Source organism: Xyrauchen texanus, chromosome 31 (genome assembly GCF_025860055.1).
Source record: "Xyrauchen texanus isolate HMW12.3.18 chromosome 31, RBS_HiC_50CHRs, whole genome shotgun sequence".
Classification (NCBI taxonomy): domain Eukaryota; kingdom Metazoa; phylum Chordata; class Actinopteri; order Cypriniformes; family Catostomidae; genus Xyrauchen; species Xyrauchen texanus.
Genome location: NC_068306.1, coordinates 9,879,358 through 9,898,119, shown reverse-complemented (window position 1 = coordinate 9,898,119; position 18,762 = coordinate 9,879,358). Strand labels below are relative to the sequence as shown.

Below are 18,762 nucleotides of genomic sequence, written 5' to 3'. Positions count from 1 at the left end.
GGGGGGTACATGATGCCTTTACGATGGGAGAATAATAATGGTAGCCAAGCTCTAGGGTTATTGCAAACAGAATTTACAATACAATTACCAAATGATCGCTATTTTTGAGCCCCACACCTTTCAGCCCTTTGAAGGGTAAAGCCTTTAAAGGAAATAGGGTGTAGAGATGATCACTTCTGAATGGAACGCACCCCAGCATTCAGATGAGTTAGAAAAGATATAGCAGCACAAGCAAGAACTGTTTGAACTCTTTGCCAAGTTTCACCAAACCTATATGTACATGCTGTAGGAGTCTATTTGTTACATTTACTTTATATTTAAAGTGTTTGATGAAGTTAAAATATGTCATAACCTATTATTGCACCTTTAAATATATGCATGTTTACACATTTATTACACATTTTGTTGCATACCGTAATTTCCGGAGTATAAGCCGCAACTTTTTTCCCACGCTTTGAACCTCGCGGCTTATACAATGACGCGGCTAATATATGGATTTTTCCCGCTTTCAAAAAAAAAAAAAAAAAACATTCTGTTACGTGCTCAGTTTTTTGGCGGCGTGAAGCTTTCATTAGACCAATGAAATTGCCGAACGGGTTAAGGTCAAACAATTATTTTTTGTTTAGCCTACTGTTTAGATTAAATCGAGCGCGCTCAAACTTCCCATCATTCTGATTACGGTAGTAATTTTGTCACCCTCACCATGGCAAAGACATGGAGAAACGCATATGATGCTGCTTTCAAGTTGAAGGCGATTGATCTGGCTGTTGGAGAAGGAAATAGAGCTGCTGCACGGGAGCTTGGTCTTAATGAGTCGATGATAAGACGTTGGAAACAGCAGCGTGAGGAATTGACTCAGTGCAAAAAGACAACTAAATCTGAGGCTATTCAACTCCGACACCGAAGGAGATGACTTCAGTGGTTTCAGTGTACAGGACGAGGAAGATAGTGACCAATGACTTTCTTGGTAGGCTACTGTTTACTGCAAAGGTTTTATTACAAGCCGTGTGTGGCAGCGGGGGCGTGGTCAAGCGCCCGTCCAGGAGAGAAAAGCTGTAAGGGCGCTTACACCTGCGCTAAATTATGTCTAACACCGGTGTCTAATTTCAAGTGCCCTGCTTCACGTGTCCTTCTTGGGAAAACTGTCACACGGGCACCAGTGTGACAGTTTTCAGCAGGGCACTTGACGTTCCAGGTAAGACTTTTAATGGCCACAGCAATGTTTACAATCAATTTTATAAAGTTTCTCAATTCTTCTATGCGCCAACACTAGACTGACGTGTGTCACTCTCTCAGCTCTGTGGCTGCTGCCTTTTTATGCCGCTTTCCCCATGCTTACTGAAATTAGACACCGGTGTTAGACATAATTTAGCTCAGGTGTAAGCGCCCGGGCGCTTGACCACGACCACGCCCCCGCTGCCACACCGTGTTTCCTTAAAGCCTGTGTAAAGTTCATTTGTTTCAATGTACCGGTAGGCACCTGCGGCTTATAGACAGGTGCGGCTTATTTATGTTCAAAATCATATTTTTTGTAAAAATCAGTGGGTGCGGCTTATATTCAGGTGCGGTCAATAGTCCGGAAATTACGGTAATTATGTCGTTTTTACAAGTATTTACATTGAGTTTACATTATGTATGACAAACGTTAAAAATGCTACTGTCTCTTTAAGAACAGCAAACCATTTTCGGTTGAGCAGTTTCTTTACCATGACATGCTGTATGTTTGAGTTAATCTGATTGTAAATAACAGAACGGGTATTAAAAGAGACTTAAATCAAAGAAAACTGACTGCGTGGATCTCAACTTTGAAAGATAATTGGACCGAGGGGGCCCTAAAAGATAATTGCCCCCGGGGAGCTTGCTAGTCATTATCCACCCCTGGTTCATTGTTAGTTAGTGATACCCAAAGCATTTAATTATGTTTCCAAATAGAACCTTATAGTGAATAACATTAACATTTTTAACATTAACATTTGTGCACTTTAACATTAGTGAATGCAATATGAACGTGAACAGAAAATGAATTGTAGTATTTTGATAAATTACCATTAACTAAGATTAATAAATGTTGATAAAATAATTTTTCATTGTTAATTCAGCATTCTTAATGCACTGATTAACGTTAACAAACATAACCTTGTTGTAAAGTGATACCAAAAGTGTTTTACAACAGCTGATAATTCCTAAAGCAAATTTCAATATTCTCTCATATTTAAGGCTGGTTATGACAAATGACAAAGTCCTCTCCTCCAAACACTCAAACATAAAATTGTATCGAATTTAAATAATATAGAACTAAATACTCTCAACATAGAAGGAACCTCCATAACTTTCTTACAGATGAATGTCATCTCTTTCAGCATCTTAAGATAAAACAACCCAAAACACATTTCCCCTGAGCAAGACTTCATTGACAAAACAAAACTGCTATTCCTAATGAAATATTTATCCCAAAAGCAAAAGTTCAAGGATTCAATCCAGTCAGGATTTGCCCTTCAGAACAGGACCAAAGGTCTTTTTCTTGGGCACAGGTTGTGCTTTTGGCTTCGTGGAAACAAATGTCCGTTTCGGTTTGGGTTGCAGGGATGTCAAGCCCAGCAGCTCACAGTACCTGTTACACTGATGCAGAGCTTTGAACTGATCAATGAAGGAAGTCGCACAGTTTCCTCTGAATCCCTTATACCTGGTTACATAAATAAATAAATACATTTTACTTTAAAGTAACTAATGAAATATATTTATCGTTTTATTTTGATTACATTTATTTTATTAATTTATTAGCTGTTTTTATCAAACTGTACATTTCAAATATATTTTAAACTAATAATTTTTAGATACCTACCCTTTCTTACAGGTGGCTATTCCAACATCTGTCAGTTTCATACCAACACCTGGACAATAAAAGATAAATAATGATTGTGTAAAAACACTTAAAATAACAAAAGTATACTATACAAATAATGCATTAAACAGCAAAAAAAAAAAATTTTATATATATATATATATATATATATATATATATATATATATATATATATATATATATATATATATACACACTCACCTAAAGGATTATTAGGAACACCATACTAATACTGTGTTTGACCCTCTTTCGCCTTCAGAACTGCCTTAATTCTATGTGGCATTGATTCAACAAGGTGCTGAAAGCATTCTTTAGAAATGTTGGCCCATATTGATAGGATAGCATCTTGCAGTTGATGGAGATTTGTGGGATGCACATCCGGGGCACGAAGCTCCCGTTCCACCACATCCCAAAGATGCTCTATTGGGTTGGGATCTGGTGACTGTGGGGGCCATTTTAGTACAGTGAACTCATTGTCATGTTCAAGAAACCAATTTGAAATGATTTGAGCTTTGTGACATGGTGCATTATCCTGCTGGAAGTAGCCATCAGAGGATGGGTACATGGTGGCCATAAAGGGATGGACATGGTCAGAAACAATGCTCAGGTAGGCCGTGGCATTTAAACGATGCCCAATTGGCACTAAGGGGCCTAAAGTGTGCCAAGAAAACATCCCCCACACCATTACACCACCACCACCAGCCTGCACAGTGGTAACAAGGCATGATGGATCCATGTTCTCATTCTGTTTACGCCAAATTCTGACTCTACCATCTGAATGTCTCAACAGAAATCGAGACTCATCAGACCAGGCAAAATTTTTCCAGTCTTCAACTGTCCAATTTTGGTGAGCTCTTGCAAATTGTAGCCTCTTTTTCCTATTTGTAGTGGAGATGAGTGGTACCCGGTGGGGTCTTCTGCTGTTGTAGCCCATCCGCCTCAAGGTTGTGTGTGTTGTGGCTTCACAAATGCTTTGCTGCATACCTCGGTTGTAACGAGTGGTTATTTCAAGCAAAGTTGCTCTTCTATCAGCTTGAATCAGTCAGCCTATTCTCCTCTGACCTCTAGCATCAACAAGGCATTTTCGCCCACAGGACTGCCGCATACTGGATGTTTTTCCCTTTTCACACCATTCTTTGTAAACCCTAGAAATGGTTGTGCGTGAAAATCCCAGTAACTGAGCAGATTGTGAAATACTCAGACCGGCCCGTCTGGCACCAACAACCATGCCACGCTCAAAATTGCTTAAATCACCTTTCTTTCCCATTCTGACATTCAGTTTGGAGTTCAGGAGATTGTCTTGACCAGGACCACACCCCTAAATGCATTGAAGCAACTGCCATGTGAATGGTTGATTAGATAATTGCATTAATGAGAAATTGAACAGGTGTTCCTAATAATCCTTTAGGTGAGTGTATATTAGGGCTGTTGATTTAACGCGTTAATTCAGTGTGATTCATTTTTAATAAAAAAAAAAAACCAATTAAATCGCAATGCCCCCGGACAGCAATAAGGAAGATTTCTGAGAAATGCAAGCTTGTAGTACCACCTGTTTACTCTAGAGGGCAGTAAGTGAAACTTCAGCTGTATGAGCAACGCACAGTTTATACAGTGAACACAAGCCTTCAGCAGCAGAACAACACAAACATGTGTTACATTCTTGCGTTCAAAACACTTGAAGGAGCGCAAATGCGAACTAAGGGGTCTCAAGATGTGTTTAAAGATTGAGTATTAAACTATATTTAACTTGACACAGTGACCTAAACATTTTATGTTTATGATGCAACGCACCCGAGACGTTACACAAGCATGTCTGATGCAGGTGTAAATTGACGGGTCCTTAAACAAGCCCTCGTAATAAATCTCCAGCTGATTAACAGATTCACTCGTGTAATGGATTGCTGTGAACTGTTTGCCAATGATTGACTTATGATCAATACTATGGTAGTAAACAATACATTGTATTCTAAAGCCGCTTTTTGTATTGTCTATCAATGATTAACTCTTCTGCCACAAGAATGTAATGCTTTTGAATTATCTGAATATTTTGTATTTTATATATACAGTATATATTACTGTATATATATAAGCGTTCAAAAGCCACAATGGTGATAACATATGGGAACACCCCTTGTGGGTTTCAAACCCACAAACTTCTGGCTACCATTTTAGAGAGTCAACCACTACGCTACAGCGTTGTTAATGTTCAGTGATGTTGAATGTATTTTGAAACTGAATTATGTTATTTACCTTGCATATCAGTGACCAGCAGGTTGCCTTCGGTCTGAGTGTAGACCCAATGCTGGAAAGCACAGCATTTCTGACCCGCCTCAGAGTCTCTGCGCATCAGATTGATCTCCTTTCCATCCTTCACAGAGTACTTCACGAAGTCACCCAGCAGCTCCTCCTCCAGAGTGGCATAAGGGATGTCATTGGAAGGCCGGTGGACTAAATAAATGGGGATGATCCTAAGAAATTGACAATAGCTGGTTTTGATCCTTTTGGCTTTCCATACAGAACATCAAAGAAAGATAATGTAGAATATTTCTGTTTATATCAGGGTTCTCACACCTTTTGACCAATGACTAGGAAAAGTTTGTGACTATAGGATAATGATTTATAAAAATAAATCTATGGAGGTCACACTCAAAAACAGCAATTTCAAGCCGATTATATATGTGTACTACAGCCATTTTGGAAACATTTTAAAATAGGGTTTCAGTTGTTAAAATTAATTAACTACATTAGTTAACATAAACAATACTTTTACAACACTTATTTTATTCCTTTTTTTCCCCCCTTTTCTCCCCAATTTAGAATGCCCAATCCCCAATGCGCTCTAGGTCCTCGTGGTGGCATAGTGACTCGCCTCAATCTGGGTGGAGGAGGATGAATCTCAGTTGCCTCTGTGTCTGAGACCGGCAATCCACAAATCTTATCACGTGGCTTGGTGAGCGCGTTACCGCGGAGACATAGCGCGTGTGGAGGCTTCATGCTATTCTCCGCGGCATCCTCGCACAACTCACCACGCGCCCCACCGAGAGCGACCACAAGGAGGTTACCCCATGTGACTCGACCCTCCCTAGCAACCGGGCTAATTTGGTTGCTTGGGAGACCTGGATGGAGTCACTCAGCATGCCCTGGATTCGAGCTTGCGACACCAGGGGTGGTAGGCCCCCCTTTTACAACACTTATCAAAGAAATGTTCCAGGCAATTTTCAATCAACAGCTTTTATGGGATAATACTGATTTCTACAAAAAAAAAAAAAAAAGGTTATTGTAAGTGTCTTACTATGAAAGTAAATGTGGCCAGTCCATATATTTTAAAATACACATAGTTTCAAAAGAGCAGGCAAATCAATATTATGCCACAAAACACATATGTGGCAGGGCGGAGGGCGGGGCGTCATGTGTCTGTTTAAGTTTGATATTAAAAATATTATTTATATTGAAAAAAAAACACTTAAACAGACACAAACACACACATGATGGACATGTCCGTAAACGATCTCTCTCTCCCGCACAATCCTCCGCAGTCGACCTTTATCCCTCTCGGAGGCTTGATTAGCCTGATAAGGGACCAGGTGTGTAGAATCACGACCCGGCCCCGCCCTCCGCCCTGCCGCAACATATTATGCTGTTAATTAATTGAGCTTAACTTCTATTGAACCCGGAATATTCCTTTAACCTTGGTTAATGTAAATTTCAATATAGAGTATACTAACACACTTTTAAAATTAAAAGTTGTATCAATAACAATAAACAATAAACAATAGTATTTATATAAATTAACATTAAAAAAGATAAATCAATGCTGTTAAAATGTGTTCATGGTTAGTCATGACACTTATAACAAATATAACCTTATTGTTATGTGTTAATGATGTCTTTTTCATGACTTTTCAGGATTGTATTAATTTCTATGACTTTTCCAGGCCTGTTAGCACTGGCGGCCCTCTCATACATTAAGTACTTTCCTATACAGTATGTTGATTGTGATCATGTGACAATGATACCAGTAGTATGTAGACAGTAACAGTTGGATTGATTTTTTGGTTCTTACTCTGGAACCTCTCCAAATGATTCCGCAGTCTTAGCCACGCTGTTGTATGCCTTGATATATTCCCTGGCAGTGTTCTGCACATGACATTCCTGAGAAAAATAGCAAATCAATTTTACATTTTTTTTTTTTTTTCAGATTCATTTAATCAGAATGAATTCCCTATTTGAAAATCTTTTGATTAACTTTTACATTTCCTTGAGGATGTTTGTTCTCACCTCTACAGCCAGGCTGTAATTCTTATGAACAAGTTCTTCAGTATTTTTGGTCCCATAGCCAATTGCATTATGCACTTTCAGGACACAAGTATGGCCAGGGTTGAAGCGTGGCAACTTGCCTGCTCTAAGCATGGTCCTGAATGCCTTGCGGTGCATGCCTTCACCAAAGTGGACCTTCTCTGTTAAAATGCTAGCTGTCTGATTTTCTCCAAAGTACTGATCCGATAGAAAATCTTCCTTGAAGAGAAGCGGACTGCATTGGACACTCTCTTCTTCCCCATCCACAATCCTGGGCTCAGCTGAGAGAAAGATTGGGGAAGATTGTTGCAGGAGAAACTTCAAAATCAAATACTCCCATATGGCATCAAAAACTGTAGCAGTCAGTCTTTAACAGAGAAAAAAGCCATCTTTAATCTATCATGCTGTGAATAGCTTTTCTACTCATGAGGCCATTCAGAACCAACTCGTTCTTGCATTAAAAATAAAAAAGCTAGATGCAGGTGTCACATGACACATTTTTAAAAGCTGAAGTACTTTTCAACTTGACACTCATTTACTGAGATGCTAAAAAACAAAAAACTAAAGTTAAAAAACGATCGTCTAGCACATGCTTATATAGAAATACTTGTTGTGTCAGTGTGAACAGCCCCTTGAAATGAAGGCCATAGCTACCTGGTTGATCATGGCTTGGGATGACAAGTTCCATAAGCACTGAAATGAAATCGGAGACAGTGGAGTCAATGTGTGTAGTATTGTTGGGTGTATTCTTGATTGCCCTCATACAGATATACTATGACGATTGGTTTCACAGACACATACTTAAGGTATTGTGCAAACATATTTGACACACTTTGAATCGTTTCTTTGATTTGGAGAAGATGACTCCAAACAGGAGCGCGGCATGATCTTTTGCCATTCATACTATCAATCATTACTAGTGTTAAATATGTCATATATTGCACATTTATTGTAAGATTTCACTAAATTAGTCAATTTATCAATTCCAAATCAAACAGCCCTAATGACTGGCATTGTAAATGCAGCTAAAATCTCGATATATTTATTGTTGTTAACAAACTGAGCCAGGCAAACACCAACATTATCCAAAATATGAAATGTCAGCTAAATCTCACAATGGCCTATGATATATTTTGCCTGGTCACTGGGTATGTTAGCAAATGGAAAACCTTCATTTACATCCTCTTAAATCAACAGCCAGGGTCGATTTGTGTCTGGGAAGACAACCAACTATGCCTTACCCTCAGAGGTGAGGTGGTACTCTGCGGTAGAAACAGAAATGTCAGAGGTGGTCATGCTGCATTTGTACAGTCCCAGGTCTTTACTGCAGGCCTTTTTAATGGTCAGTGTGAAACGGTCACTGTCTCCCTCTCTGCACAAAATAAAGATCTTTAGTGAACATTTGAAGTCAAGACAATTACCTAAATCGTAGCATAACAAATTATGCATTGTAAGCATCACATAGGCTTAATTAGGTGGTCTATGCAGACGTTAACCATTAGAAAGTAAAATGATAGTTTACAAAACAACTGCTCTAGAATACAGGGGTTCTTTAGAGAGCATATCAGAGGCATAGTCAGAAATAAGTAGTAATTAATTACAGAGTTATGTAAACGGTTCATTTCGCTCCCACTCCAAGTTGTGGCTGAATCACTAGTGTACTGATGTTCAGTCTGGTCTTTGCCAAAATTCACAGCAGAGTCAGACACACGCAGAGCGCCACCAAGTGGAAAAAGTCATAAAGATGTTCTTCAGAACTGCTTTTGTACTCGTCTTGGTTGAAAGGATAGTTCTCCCAAAATACCGACATGTCTTTCTTACTTCTGTGGAACACAAAAAGAGATGTTAGGCAGAATGAGAACCTCAGTCACCATTCACTTTCATTGTATGGAAAAACATGCAATGAAAGTGAATGGTGACTGAAGCTAGCATTGGTGGTGCCTAGCATCATCTTTTGTTGTTCCACAGAAGAACGAAACTCTTAAAGGGAATAGTTCACCTAAAAAATGAAAATTCTATTATCATTTACTCACCCTCATGCAATCCCAGATGTGCATGACTTTCTTCTTCAGCAGAACACAAATTAGAATTAGCATGTTTTTCCATAAAATGAAAGTTAATGCTGCCTGAGGTTGTTATTCTGCCTAAAATCAGGGATGGCATGAGGGTAAGTAAATTATGAGAGAATTTTCATTTGTGGGTGAACTATCCCTTTAAACCCAGTTCACACTGCCAGAGACATTGCATGAAAAAGCACCACAATCCCATTTATTATCAGAGCAGAGCGACTTCTGGTGACACAAGCTGCAGTGACCATTGGCAACAGAGATCGTCATGGCGAACGACAAGACAAAGTTGAAAAAATGTGAACTTTATGCAAATGATGAGCATCATTCGAGAACAACTACCACTAAGAGTGAAGACCCGTCTGCTGTGAGTGTGAGATACAGGAGTCGAGTGCATGCAAGCGCAGGCAAGATGGAGAAGTTAAAAGTCTCTGTGAGTGTTTTCACTGTTCTATCATTTATCTGTAACCACATACATGTATGTAGCCTAATAAAAATGATGCGTGGAAAACCGTGTCTGCATTCCAAGTGAATTTTATTAAAATATTGATTGATCGTTCGAAAGATTCAATCTTGTTCATGATATGATGCATTGATCAATGCTGTAAAAACACTCTCTGGCTAAATGTTCATTTTAAATGCAAAATAACTGATTTCTTGTCAAATTAGAATTATATCTTAGTTTTACTGGTAGTATAATCTGCAATCAGAATTTCCAAAGCTACTGTGGCCAGACATGCAGTCCACCAATAATATTAAAGCGACAGTAGTACGAACATTTACATTTATGCATTTGGCAGACGCTTTTATCCAAAGCTCAAGGACACAATGGTGGTGGCTGTGGGGTTCGAACCGACAACCTAAACTAGAATCAACCCTGCTTCTAGTTTAGTGCTTTAGCCCACTACGCCACCACCACTCATCTGCCATCTGCCAGCAACACAGATCACAGAGTCTAGTGACACCAAATGACAATGGTGTTTGCGGTGTGAACGGCGCTTTACGGGTTTGGACCAGTATGAGGGTGAGTAAAAGATGACAGAATTTTCATTCTTGAGTGAACTATCCCTTTAAGTCCATTTGGATATTCCATTTTTAAGATTGGGGCAGCTGTGGCTCAGGTGGTAGAGCAGGTTGTCCACTAATCACAGGGTTGGTGATTCCTGGCCCACACGACTCCACATGCCAAAGTGTGCTTGGGCAAGACACTGAACCCAAGTTGCTCCCAATGGCAGTCTTGCGTCATTGGTGTGTGAATGTGTGTGTGAATACCGCTAAGGTTAAAAAGGTGCTATATAAGTGCAGACCATTTACCAAGATAGAGTTAGAAGATGAAGTAAAGCAGGGGCCATTGGTGAAATAACAATCCTCTTACCCTTTCCTGCTCTCTGATAGCACTGATCCCTCTTTAGTCCACTTAATGGTGACATCAGGTAGCACTGGACTGACCCGGCACCAGAGGGAGATATTCTGAGGGTCATCAGGAACTGGATCAGCCTGGATCTCTGAGATCACACGAGGAACTACAACTGCAAAAAAAAATTTAAAATACATAAATAAATAATCAAATATAAAAAATCGTATCATTCTTATAACAAAACACATGCACTTTTACTTTTTAATTAAGTTGTAATAGTAATAGATCTTGTTTTCAGAGAAATCTAACAACATTTTGTGAGGTTTATGCTTAAAATAATAATAAAACACTAGCAGTGGGATAAGATAATGTGATCATTTAAATGGGAAAACAATTATAATCTTATGACATCTTCAAGTACAGTAAATATGTCTTGTTTTAACAATGGTTAGATATTTCTGCTGGAAAACAAGAGAAAAGTTCTGATTAAGAAAATATATTTTTTTCGCAATGCTATTATTTTGCCCATTATGGCATAATTTGTTGGATATTTATAATAACGCCAGTTATTCTGCTCTGCAACATCAAAACGCAATAACAGCACATTCAGTCAAAACTGAGTTATAATTGAAATCATCTCTCTTGCTTTATGACCTGTCCTGTTACAGATGGGTTTGGCTCAACTATGCTCAGATTCAGAAAACACAAATTGCAACTATTTAATAATCCACATTTGGCTGGAGAATCAATCACCATCTCATTGTTGGAATAGATTAGGCCAGATTTTCAAGTGTATGTTACAAAATGTGCTGATGGCTTGATTTTTAAATGGACAGTTCATCCAAAAAATGAAAAATATGTAATCATTTACTCACATTCATATTATTCCAAAACAGTATGACTTTCTTTCTTCCATGAAACACAAAAGATGATCAGCAGAATATTAGTTCCAGTCACCATTCACTTTCATTGAATCTTTTGCCATACAATGAAAGTGAATGGTGACCATGGAAGAAAGAAAGTCATACAGGTTTGGAACAAAATAAGGGTTAGTAAATGCCAGATTTTTGGGTGAACTAACCACTTAAATTGAAGAACAAGGAATGGATATGAAGAACCTTCTTTTGGTGGTGGAGTCTTCTGCTTGACAACCTCAATGTAAGACCTTTTTGTGGTATCTTGACCATCTTTTCTTGCTTGGCGAAAAATTGCAGGCAACTGTGGTCTTGTCTTTATTGGAACTGCTCCAGATAGATCGTTTGCGATTCGCCTGCGTTTGATGTCATCGATCAGCAAATGCGTGCTTTGAGGATCTGCGCCGCATGTCTTATTTTCCATCTTGGCTACATTACTACAACTGGCGTCTGCTTTGAGCTTTACAGGGATGGCATTCTGATTAGTGTCTATGCCGACAGTGCCCGTTTTGGCCACAATATTTAGACTGGCTGCAACTTTGGGTCTCACTGGCATGACTTTCGGTTTGCTATCAGTGTTGGCAAGATCAATCCTAGTGGGAAGATGAGATGCTGGTTTATTCAGACCATTCGATGCTAGCTTTACATCAGTGTTCTCTGTCTTTCCATTTGCGCTCTCCTGAGCTGTTCTGCTACCTACCTCAGTTGGTAGATCATTCTCAAGTTTTGCTGTCCCTTGTTGTGTGTGCTTCTTTTTCTTTTTCACCTGGGTTTTGGGAGTGATCTTCTCTGTTATGACAATGGTTTCAATGACAGTAACAGCACGGCCCTCACAACCTGCTTTTTCTGAATTGAATCCACTTTTCACTTGGGATTGCAAATAAAGATTGTCTTTGATCTTTGTTTGATTCTCATGCTGCTGGTCAGCCGATGTCTCCTTATGTTTAGAGCGAGTTTTAACATCCAAGGAAGCCTTTGAGGTTTTGTGAGTCATGTTTGCGTGGTTTGAAAAGGACAGCAAACTCTGGCTCAACGTAAAATCTCTGGGTTCATCCAAGTCTAGAGTGACATATGCAACACGTTTGTTCTCCGATACCATAAAACATTCTCCTGTTAGTAAAAGCAGCTTAGAAAGTTCTTTACTAATGTCACAGGTATCAATGTTCTCCGTTTTTCTCCTAGAATCCTTAATAGAAGGATCATCTGAATCTCCATAAGATGAAGGTAAAGACTGGTCTTGACAGGTGTGAAACTGGTCTTCAGAAGAATCGTCACTACTGATTGATTTTTGACCATGCTCAATTGATGATATCTCAGGATCATTAATAATTCCTTTTAGAGGAAGATCTAAGTCAGCCTTTGGGTCGTCGTCTTTCAATACACTATTATGGAGGAAAGTACTTCCAATACCGAGTGGGGCAAATGGCATAACAAGCTGGGGAATTGTACTGCTTCCCTCTCCTGGCTTCACAGAAAAGTCCTCAGTGTTAGAACACAAATCTGATCCATTTCCCTCAAACAACTTCTCATCTGTCCTCACAACATGTGTTTGCTTCAGGTGTCCTGCCTCAAGAGACCTCAATTGAGAGGGACATGTGTGGCAATCCCTGACATATCCACAACGTTCAGCGCTCACACACTCAGTCTTTAGATTGTTATTGCTGGTGTAAGCTGAGATCTTTGGAGAACCAAAGTTGCTTTCATGATAGTCCTCTAAAACCAGTCCGAGTTGGGACACTCTGTGTCCCGTCACCTCCAACAGTGCATTTCTCTCTGTCTAAAAGAGTAAAATTATGAATAAAATCTTAAAAGGCCATGGAAAGAGCAAAGACCTACCCTGAAATAATAAATTGATAGTATACAGCACATACATACCAGCAATTGTTGACATATATGGATAACTTAGTATTAGAAACCCAAACAATGTTGGCCTATCCTCATCCAAAGTGCATGTTGTTGTTTGTTTACATACCTCACTGAGGCGGCGTTCCCACTAATCCAAAAATCATTATGCTTTCGTGCCGAAGCATAAAGCTACATGCAGTCGGCAAAGGAAGGGATCATCTCTATTATAGATATCGGAGCAGCTATATAACTTAAGTTAACCAATCAGAGGTCTCGCACTACCTTAGTAGCATGCAGGATTGGAGAGACTGTCATACAGTAAGAGACCAAGTGTGTAAGTAGGGGTCGTATTTCGGCCCTCAGCGGTGCCTGTGCTCCCACCCCCTGTCTCTCCGGTTCCCCTTTTGCTCTTTGGGCTATTATCATCTGCCACCCTCTATAATTAGTCTCCATTTCTGTTAAATGTGTTTTTCTCTCCACCTCACATTTCCCCAACAGCCATAGCTGTCTGTCAAGTGTGTATTTGTGCAGTCGCATGAGAGAAAGAAAGAGGGACAGAGACATTAGTGTTTATGTTAGAATGTGTACGTATGTGTGGGTGTGTGTGTGTTTTTTTTTTACTTAGTCAGACATTGAAGACAAATTTGCCAAAGAAGTGTTCCCAGACGTTAGTTCCTTTTTGGTATATATCCAAAGAGAAAAGTTGTTTGTACATTAAAAATAATAGAGTTTTTCTGAAAATGCATTAACAAGGGATTGGTTAGGGTTTGGGTTAGGACAGGGACATGACTACCAATGACACTGAGGGGGACATGATGCCCCCCCCAAATTCAAATGAGTGGTCAACTGATATGGGTCTTTCAATGGTTGATTACATTTTGTATGCAATTGCATTTTGTAAAAAATTTAATTTTGCTTCCCTAGTAAATGTCTTATTTTAAGGTTGATTAGATATTTTTCACTGAAAAACAAGAGTAACATTTTTGTGTGATTAAATTTAGTGTTAAATTTAAGTGATTCAGTCAAAACACAAGAATTCAGAAATCTGCAGTCCATGCAAGTTTTATTTGAAATGTGCTAGTCATCTTACCTTTGCACTCCAAAGCTCCCCAGAGATGTCCTGACTCTCATATTGTTTGATACTGAACTGATTTTCAGTACTCACAAAAGGCGTTGAATTAAAAGTATCCATAACTGTGTTCATCTCTGGTTTATTCAGAGATTCAGACTCAACCAGAGTCTCTGACAAATTCACTTTTTTCTCCATCGTTGCATTGTCCTGTCTGCCTGAGTCTGATTGAGAAGGAAGACAGTCTTTATCTCCTCTTTTAAAAAGATTTCCATTAGTCTTATCAGTCTTATCAGCTAGTCCTCTACCCAGGACTACGCCTGCTTCTGGTTCTTGGAGGTTTAGGGACAGACATGCCTGTCCAGTGTTGTTGGCAATATCTGGACTTGTCTTCTGCTCCAAAGTGGTGTCTTGGATTGCCATACTGAGCTCAGAGCCAGTGTTGGAAGTGCTGGTACTCGTGAAACAATCTTCTGTATAGGTGTTAACTGTCTGGAACCAGTCTGAAAGTGCGCTAGCCCAGCTGTCACTGGATGACCATCTCTCAACGGGTGGAAACCTTAGCTCTCTGTCCAGTGTGTGGTGGTCAATTGAAATGTTCTCTCTCCTGAGGAAATCTGAGGCTTTTGTGTTGGCTGGTTGGGCAGTGGGGGGATGGGGAGAGGGAGAATGACCCCACTTGTCAAAAATAGCACCCTCATCCACTTCACCTGCCAGGAACTGGAAATCATCCAGCCGCAACTTGTCACAAGACTCACCGTCACGTTTTGTCCCTGCAAACTTTAAGTCAACCCCCTTTTTGTCTCCGTAACAATCACTTAAATCTCCAGTATGGACATGTGTTTGGTGGGGTGTCATTTGTGACAGATCCTTCTCATCTTGTTCACTAATCTCTGGGGTTTCCATCAAAGTCCTTTGGGATCAATGCATGTGTGTCAGAATTCTCCATTGTCGTGTTGTCCAATGGTGGATCATTGCTACAGTCAGCCACTTGTTGCACCCTATTGAGTTCTATTGATGATTTTGCATCAAACATTACATCAACAATGGATTCATCAATTCTGTGATATTCTGATTCCATTAAATCAGGTTCTGCATCGGTTGCAAGATTCTGATCTGTTTGGGTAAGAACACTAGCGCAGGATCCAACATTTAAGGTAGCTATGTTGTCTTCTGATGTTTTATTTAGAGTCTGAGCAAAGTCACAGTCCTTGACTGGCACGTCAGCTGTTTCCAAGACAATGTTTGTCATCTCCAGAGAATCCAATAATGAAGATGCCTTTATTGAGATGTTTAGAGTATCTGATTTATTCAAATCAGCAAAAGATGGTGGACCGTCAATCTCAGAGTCATCTATCTTTGTTATACCGGATGTCTGGACATTGGATGTCATCTCCACGGAATCGAATAATGAGGAGGGCTTATTTAAGTCTTTTAAGATGTTTAGAGTGTCTGTTTCATACAAAGCAGGTGTCTCGGAAGTTGTGTGAATTGCAATGTTGTGCATTTCTGGGTAAGTATTATAGGCAGCCGCCCCATGAACTGAAAGATCGACATCTTTAAGCAAATTCTGGCAGGCCAGGCTGAGGAAACCTAATGAAAAGTAAGTATCAGTTGCATTTTCTGTTATTGAACATGGCTGGTCTGGGCTTTGCTCAGCATTCTTTATGTCAGACACCTTGTTTATCAGGGGAAGTTCAACATCATTACCCATTTGGCTACTCTGAAGTCCAAGACTTTTAGATGAGACATATTGGTCAAAGGTGAAGTCTGTGCTCATGTTGTCTTGTTCTGCAGGTCTTTGGTGTTCTATTAATGTTGGAGAGTAAGAAAATTTACTCAAAGGGACTTCAGGACTTGCAAAAGGACTCCCATCAGCCTCATCTGGAACTGCATTAATGTTTGCATTATTTTGGTTTCTGTCTGTCATATTGTCTACATCCATAAGACTCTGAGATGTTTGATGCTGTAGGTCAAGGTTGCTATATTTGTTTGAGATATTGTCAGTATCCTTTACAGCAACATTATCAAAGTCACAATTAACTTTATTTTTGTTTAGATGATTTCTAGTCATGTCTAGCAATCCAGTATGATCAGAGGGCCGCATTAAGACTAAATCTGATGCATTCTCAAATATTTTTTCCTTTTGGATTTTAGGACTATCGATCTCCATGGTCTTGTCTTGGCATGGTAATGGCATTGATTCTGAGCATTCTGAGGTTGGATCCGGGTGGTAATCAGGGGGTGGACTGAAGTCATTATCTGTCTGGTTGTCCAGTATCTGGTCTGAATCTGAATCCTCTCTCTGCAAGGGCATTGAAGTGAAGAAAGAGTTGACAGCATCATTGTCCAAGAGCTGCAGACTGTCCGGTGTGGCCATGTCAACCTGCTCAGCTGTCATCTCATCTCTCTCGGTATCACTGTAAACACATCACTGAAGAGAAGGAAGGGGGAAAATAAAAGGGAGAAAATAAGGGATAAGATTAAAGAGATCCCAGTAAATTCTTATAACACCAAATTAGGTAATTTACAATTACGACTAATGTCTCCATTTAACTAAAATTAGCACTGTATGTTGGGTTTTTAACATATGGTACCATGGTAGTATAATGGTATTCTTTGAAGTACCTTGTACTACCATGTAAATGCCAGAGCCAGCACATGAATGTGGTAATCATTCCATGGAAGAGTACTTTTTTGTTGTTGTAAGAGTTACTAATTACTGGACTAATGCAACCCAGTCACTAACAATCAGTGGCTATATTTCTATCCCTAATGAGCAGCATTTTAGGCAAATTAATGCTGCCTTATTAGGTACCACTTATCTTATGAGCAGATTGGAATTACTGGATGAATATGACTCTCTTTTTCCTACGCACATGATTTTAAGCTTCTATAAAGCTGTCATCGCACACTTCAAGCAGATGCAAGATGTCATAAATTACTACAGAGATGTAATACAAAACATAATAAAAATGATATTACTTGTATACACTGGCTCCACCTAGCACCTTCCTTTTTACTCACTTCCATGAGCATATTTACATGCAAGAATACATTTTGTAGTTTTGACACTGAAAAGGCTGAATTCACATATGGTCAAGTAATTTTTAGAACATAAAAGAATAAATCATTTTTAAACGCTTTGTGGCCATTTCTTGCCAGTATATCATGAAAACTCACAGTAAAAATAACAACAAAGAACACATTTTGCATTTAGAAAACTAAATATTTCAGCTTATCCCAGGCAGTTTTTTATTATTGTTTTTATGATTCAATTACACGTCATACCCATAAAACCTGACAACCTTTGACAGGCCTATTACCTAATTTTGGACACATCTGTCATGATAGACCAAGTACAAATACCTCATACTGACATCAGGTAGCACTTAGAATCAGTTCTCTGAATTCAGAAGATAAACTGTTTGTGCCAGTGGAAAAATCCCCATAAAGTTATCCACATACCTTTTGTTCCATCCAAATCAGAAATGATCCCCAACGGTGATGTCGGTCTGGAGAGTATGAGGTGCACATAAAGCTGAAAGGTCTTGGGGTTTGGGGAGAGGTTTTATTTTTAGTAAACGTCCCCCTAAAGAGGGTTACCTGATAGTAGTGACATGTGCCGTGTAAGACTATTTATCACTCGATGGCTATATTTGCCTGCCTTGCGTTGACCAGAGTTGACAAACATGAGGTGTTTTCATCCTCAGAGCAGTATGATATTATTACTGTCAGAACAGTGGAAGGGAATTTGACTTTGAGAGGTATTTTAATGCCTCTAAACACTGGTGGGACGAGAGTTTATCCCTTATCAGTGCTCTATCACTGACAGAGAAATTTCAGCCCTAACGCTCTGTTGTGATTGTCTTAAAGGGATAGTGTACCTAAAAATGATCATTCATATTTTACACACCCTCGTTTTGTTCTAAACATGACTTTTTTCTTCTTAGTCTTAGCTATTATTCACTTTCATTGCATCTTTTGTGCATGCTGTGACTGAGCTACTAGCTACTTTTCTTCAGTTTGGTTTCAATTTGTACACTGTACAAAAGAGTAAATAACTGCTGCAGTGTGTAATCAAAAAATGTTAGTAACTGAAAATTCATTGGATTTATTTGTGTTTTATACCCCGAGTGTCTAAGACCCAAAATATAAGTAATATACAGTGAGGAAAATAAGTATTTGAACACCCTGCTATTTTGCAAGTTCTCCCACTTGGAAATCATGGAGGGGTCTGAAATTGCCATCGTAGGTGCATGTCCACTGTGAGAGACATAATATTAAAAAAAAAATCCAGAAATCACAATGTATGATTTTTTAACTATTTATTTGTATGATACAGCTGCAAA

General features: G+C 39.2%; 2 protein-coding genes across 2 annotated transcripts in view; one reads left to right on the top strand and one right to left on the bottom strand.

Annotated features, from left to right (window-relative positions):
• The window catches only part of LOC127624804 (calpastatin-like), a 711,053-nt gene that overhangs the window by 449,830 nt on the left and 242,461 nt on the right, over positions 1-18,762 (top strand). The window lies entirely within an intron of this gene.
• On the bottom strand, positions 7-15,335 carry LOC127624798 (alpha-protein kinase 2-like). The gene is made up of 10 exons (XM_052099702.1): positions 14,432-15,335; positions 11,701-13,273; positions 10,601-10,754; positions 8,401-8,531; positions 7,814-7,852; positions 7,142-7,440; positions 6,927-7,015; positions 5,114-5,331; positions 2,843-2,891; positions 7-2,683 (listed from the first exon to the last, which is right to left on the bottom strand). Exons 1-10 carry the CDS (start codon positions 15,314-15,316, stop codon positions 2,482-2,484), a joined length of 3,639 nt encoding a protein of 1,212 aa, XP_051955662.1. The 5' UTR covers positions 15,317-15,335; the 3' UTR covers positions 7-2,481.

Coding starts and splice junctions, on each gene's coding strand:
- LOC127624798 (XM_052099702.1), bottom strand. CDS start 15,316: ATGGAAACCCCAGAGATTAGTGAACAAGATGAGAAGGATCTGTCACAA. Junction 13,274..14,431: donor GGGAGCTTTGGAGTGCAAAG/GTAAGATGACTA, acceptor TTACTCTTTTAG/ACAGAGAGAAATGCACTGTT. Junction 7,853..8,400: donor GTACCACCTCACCTCTGAGG/GTAAGGCATAGT, acceptor ATTTCATTTCAG/TGCTTATGGAACTTGTCATC.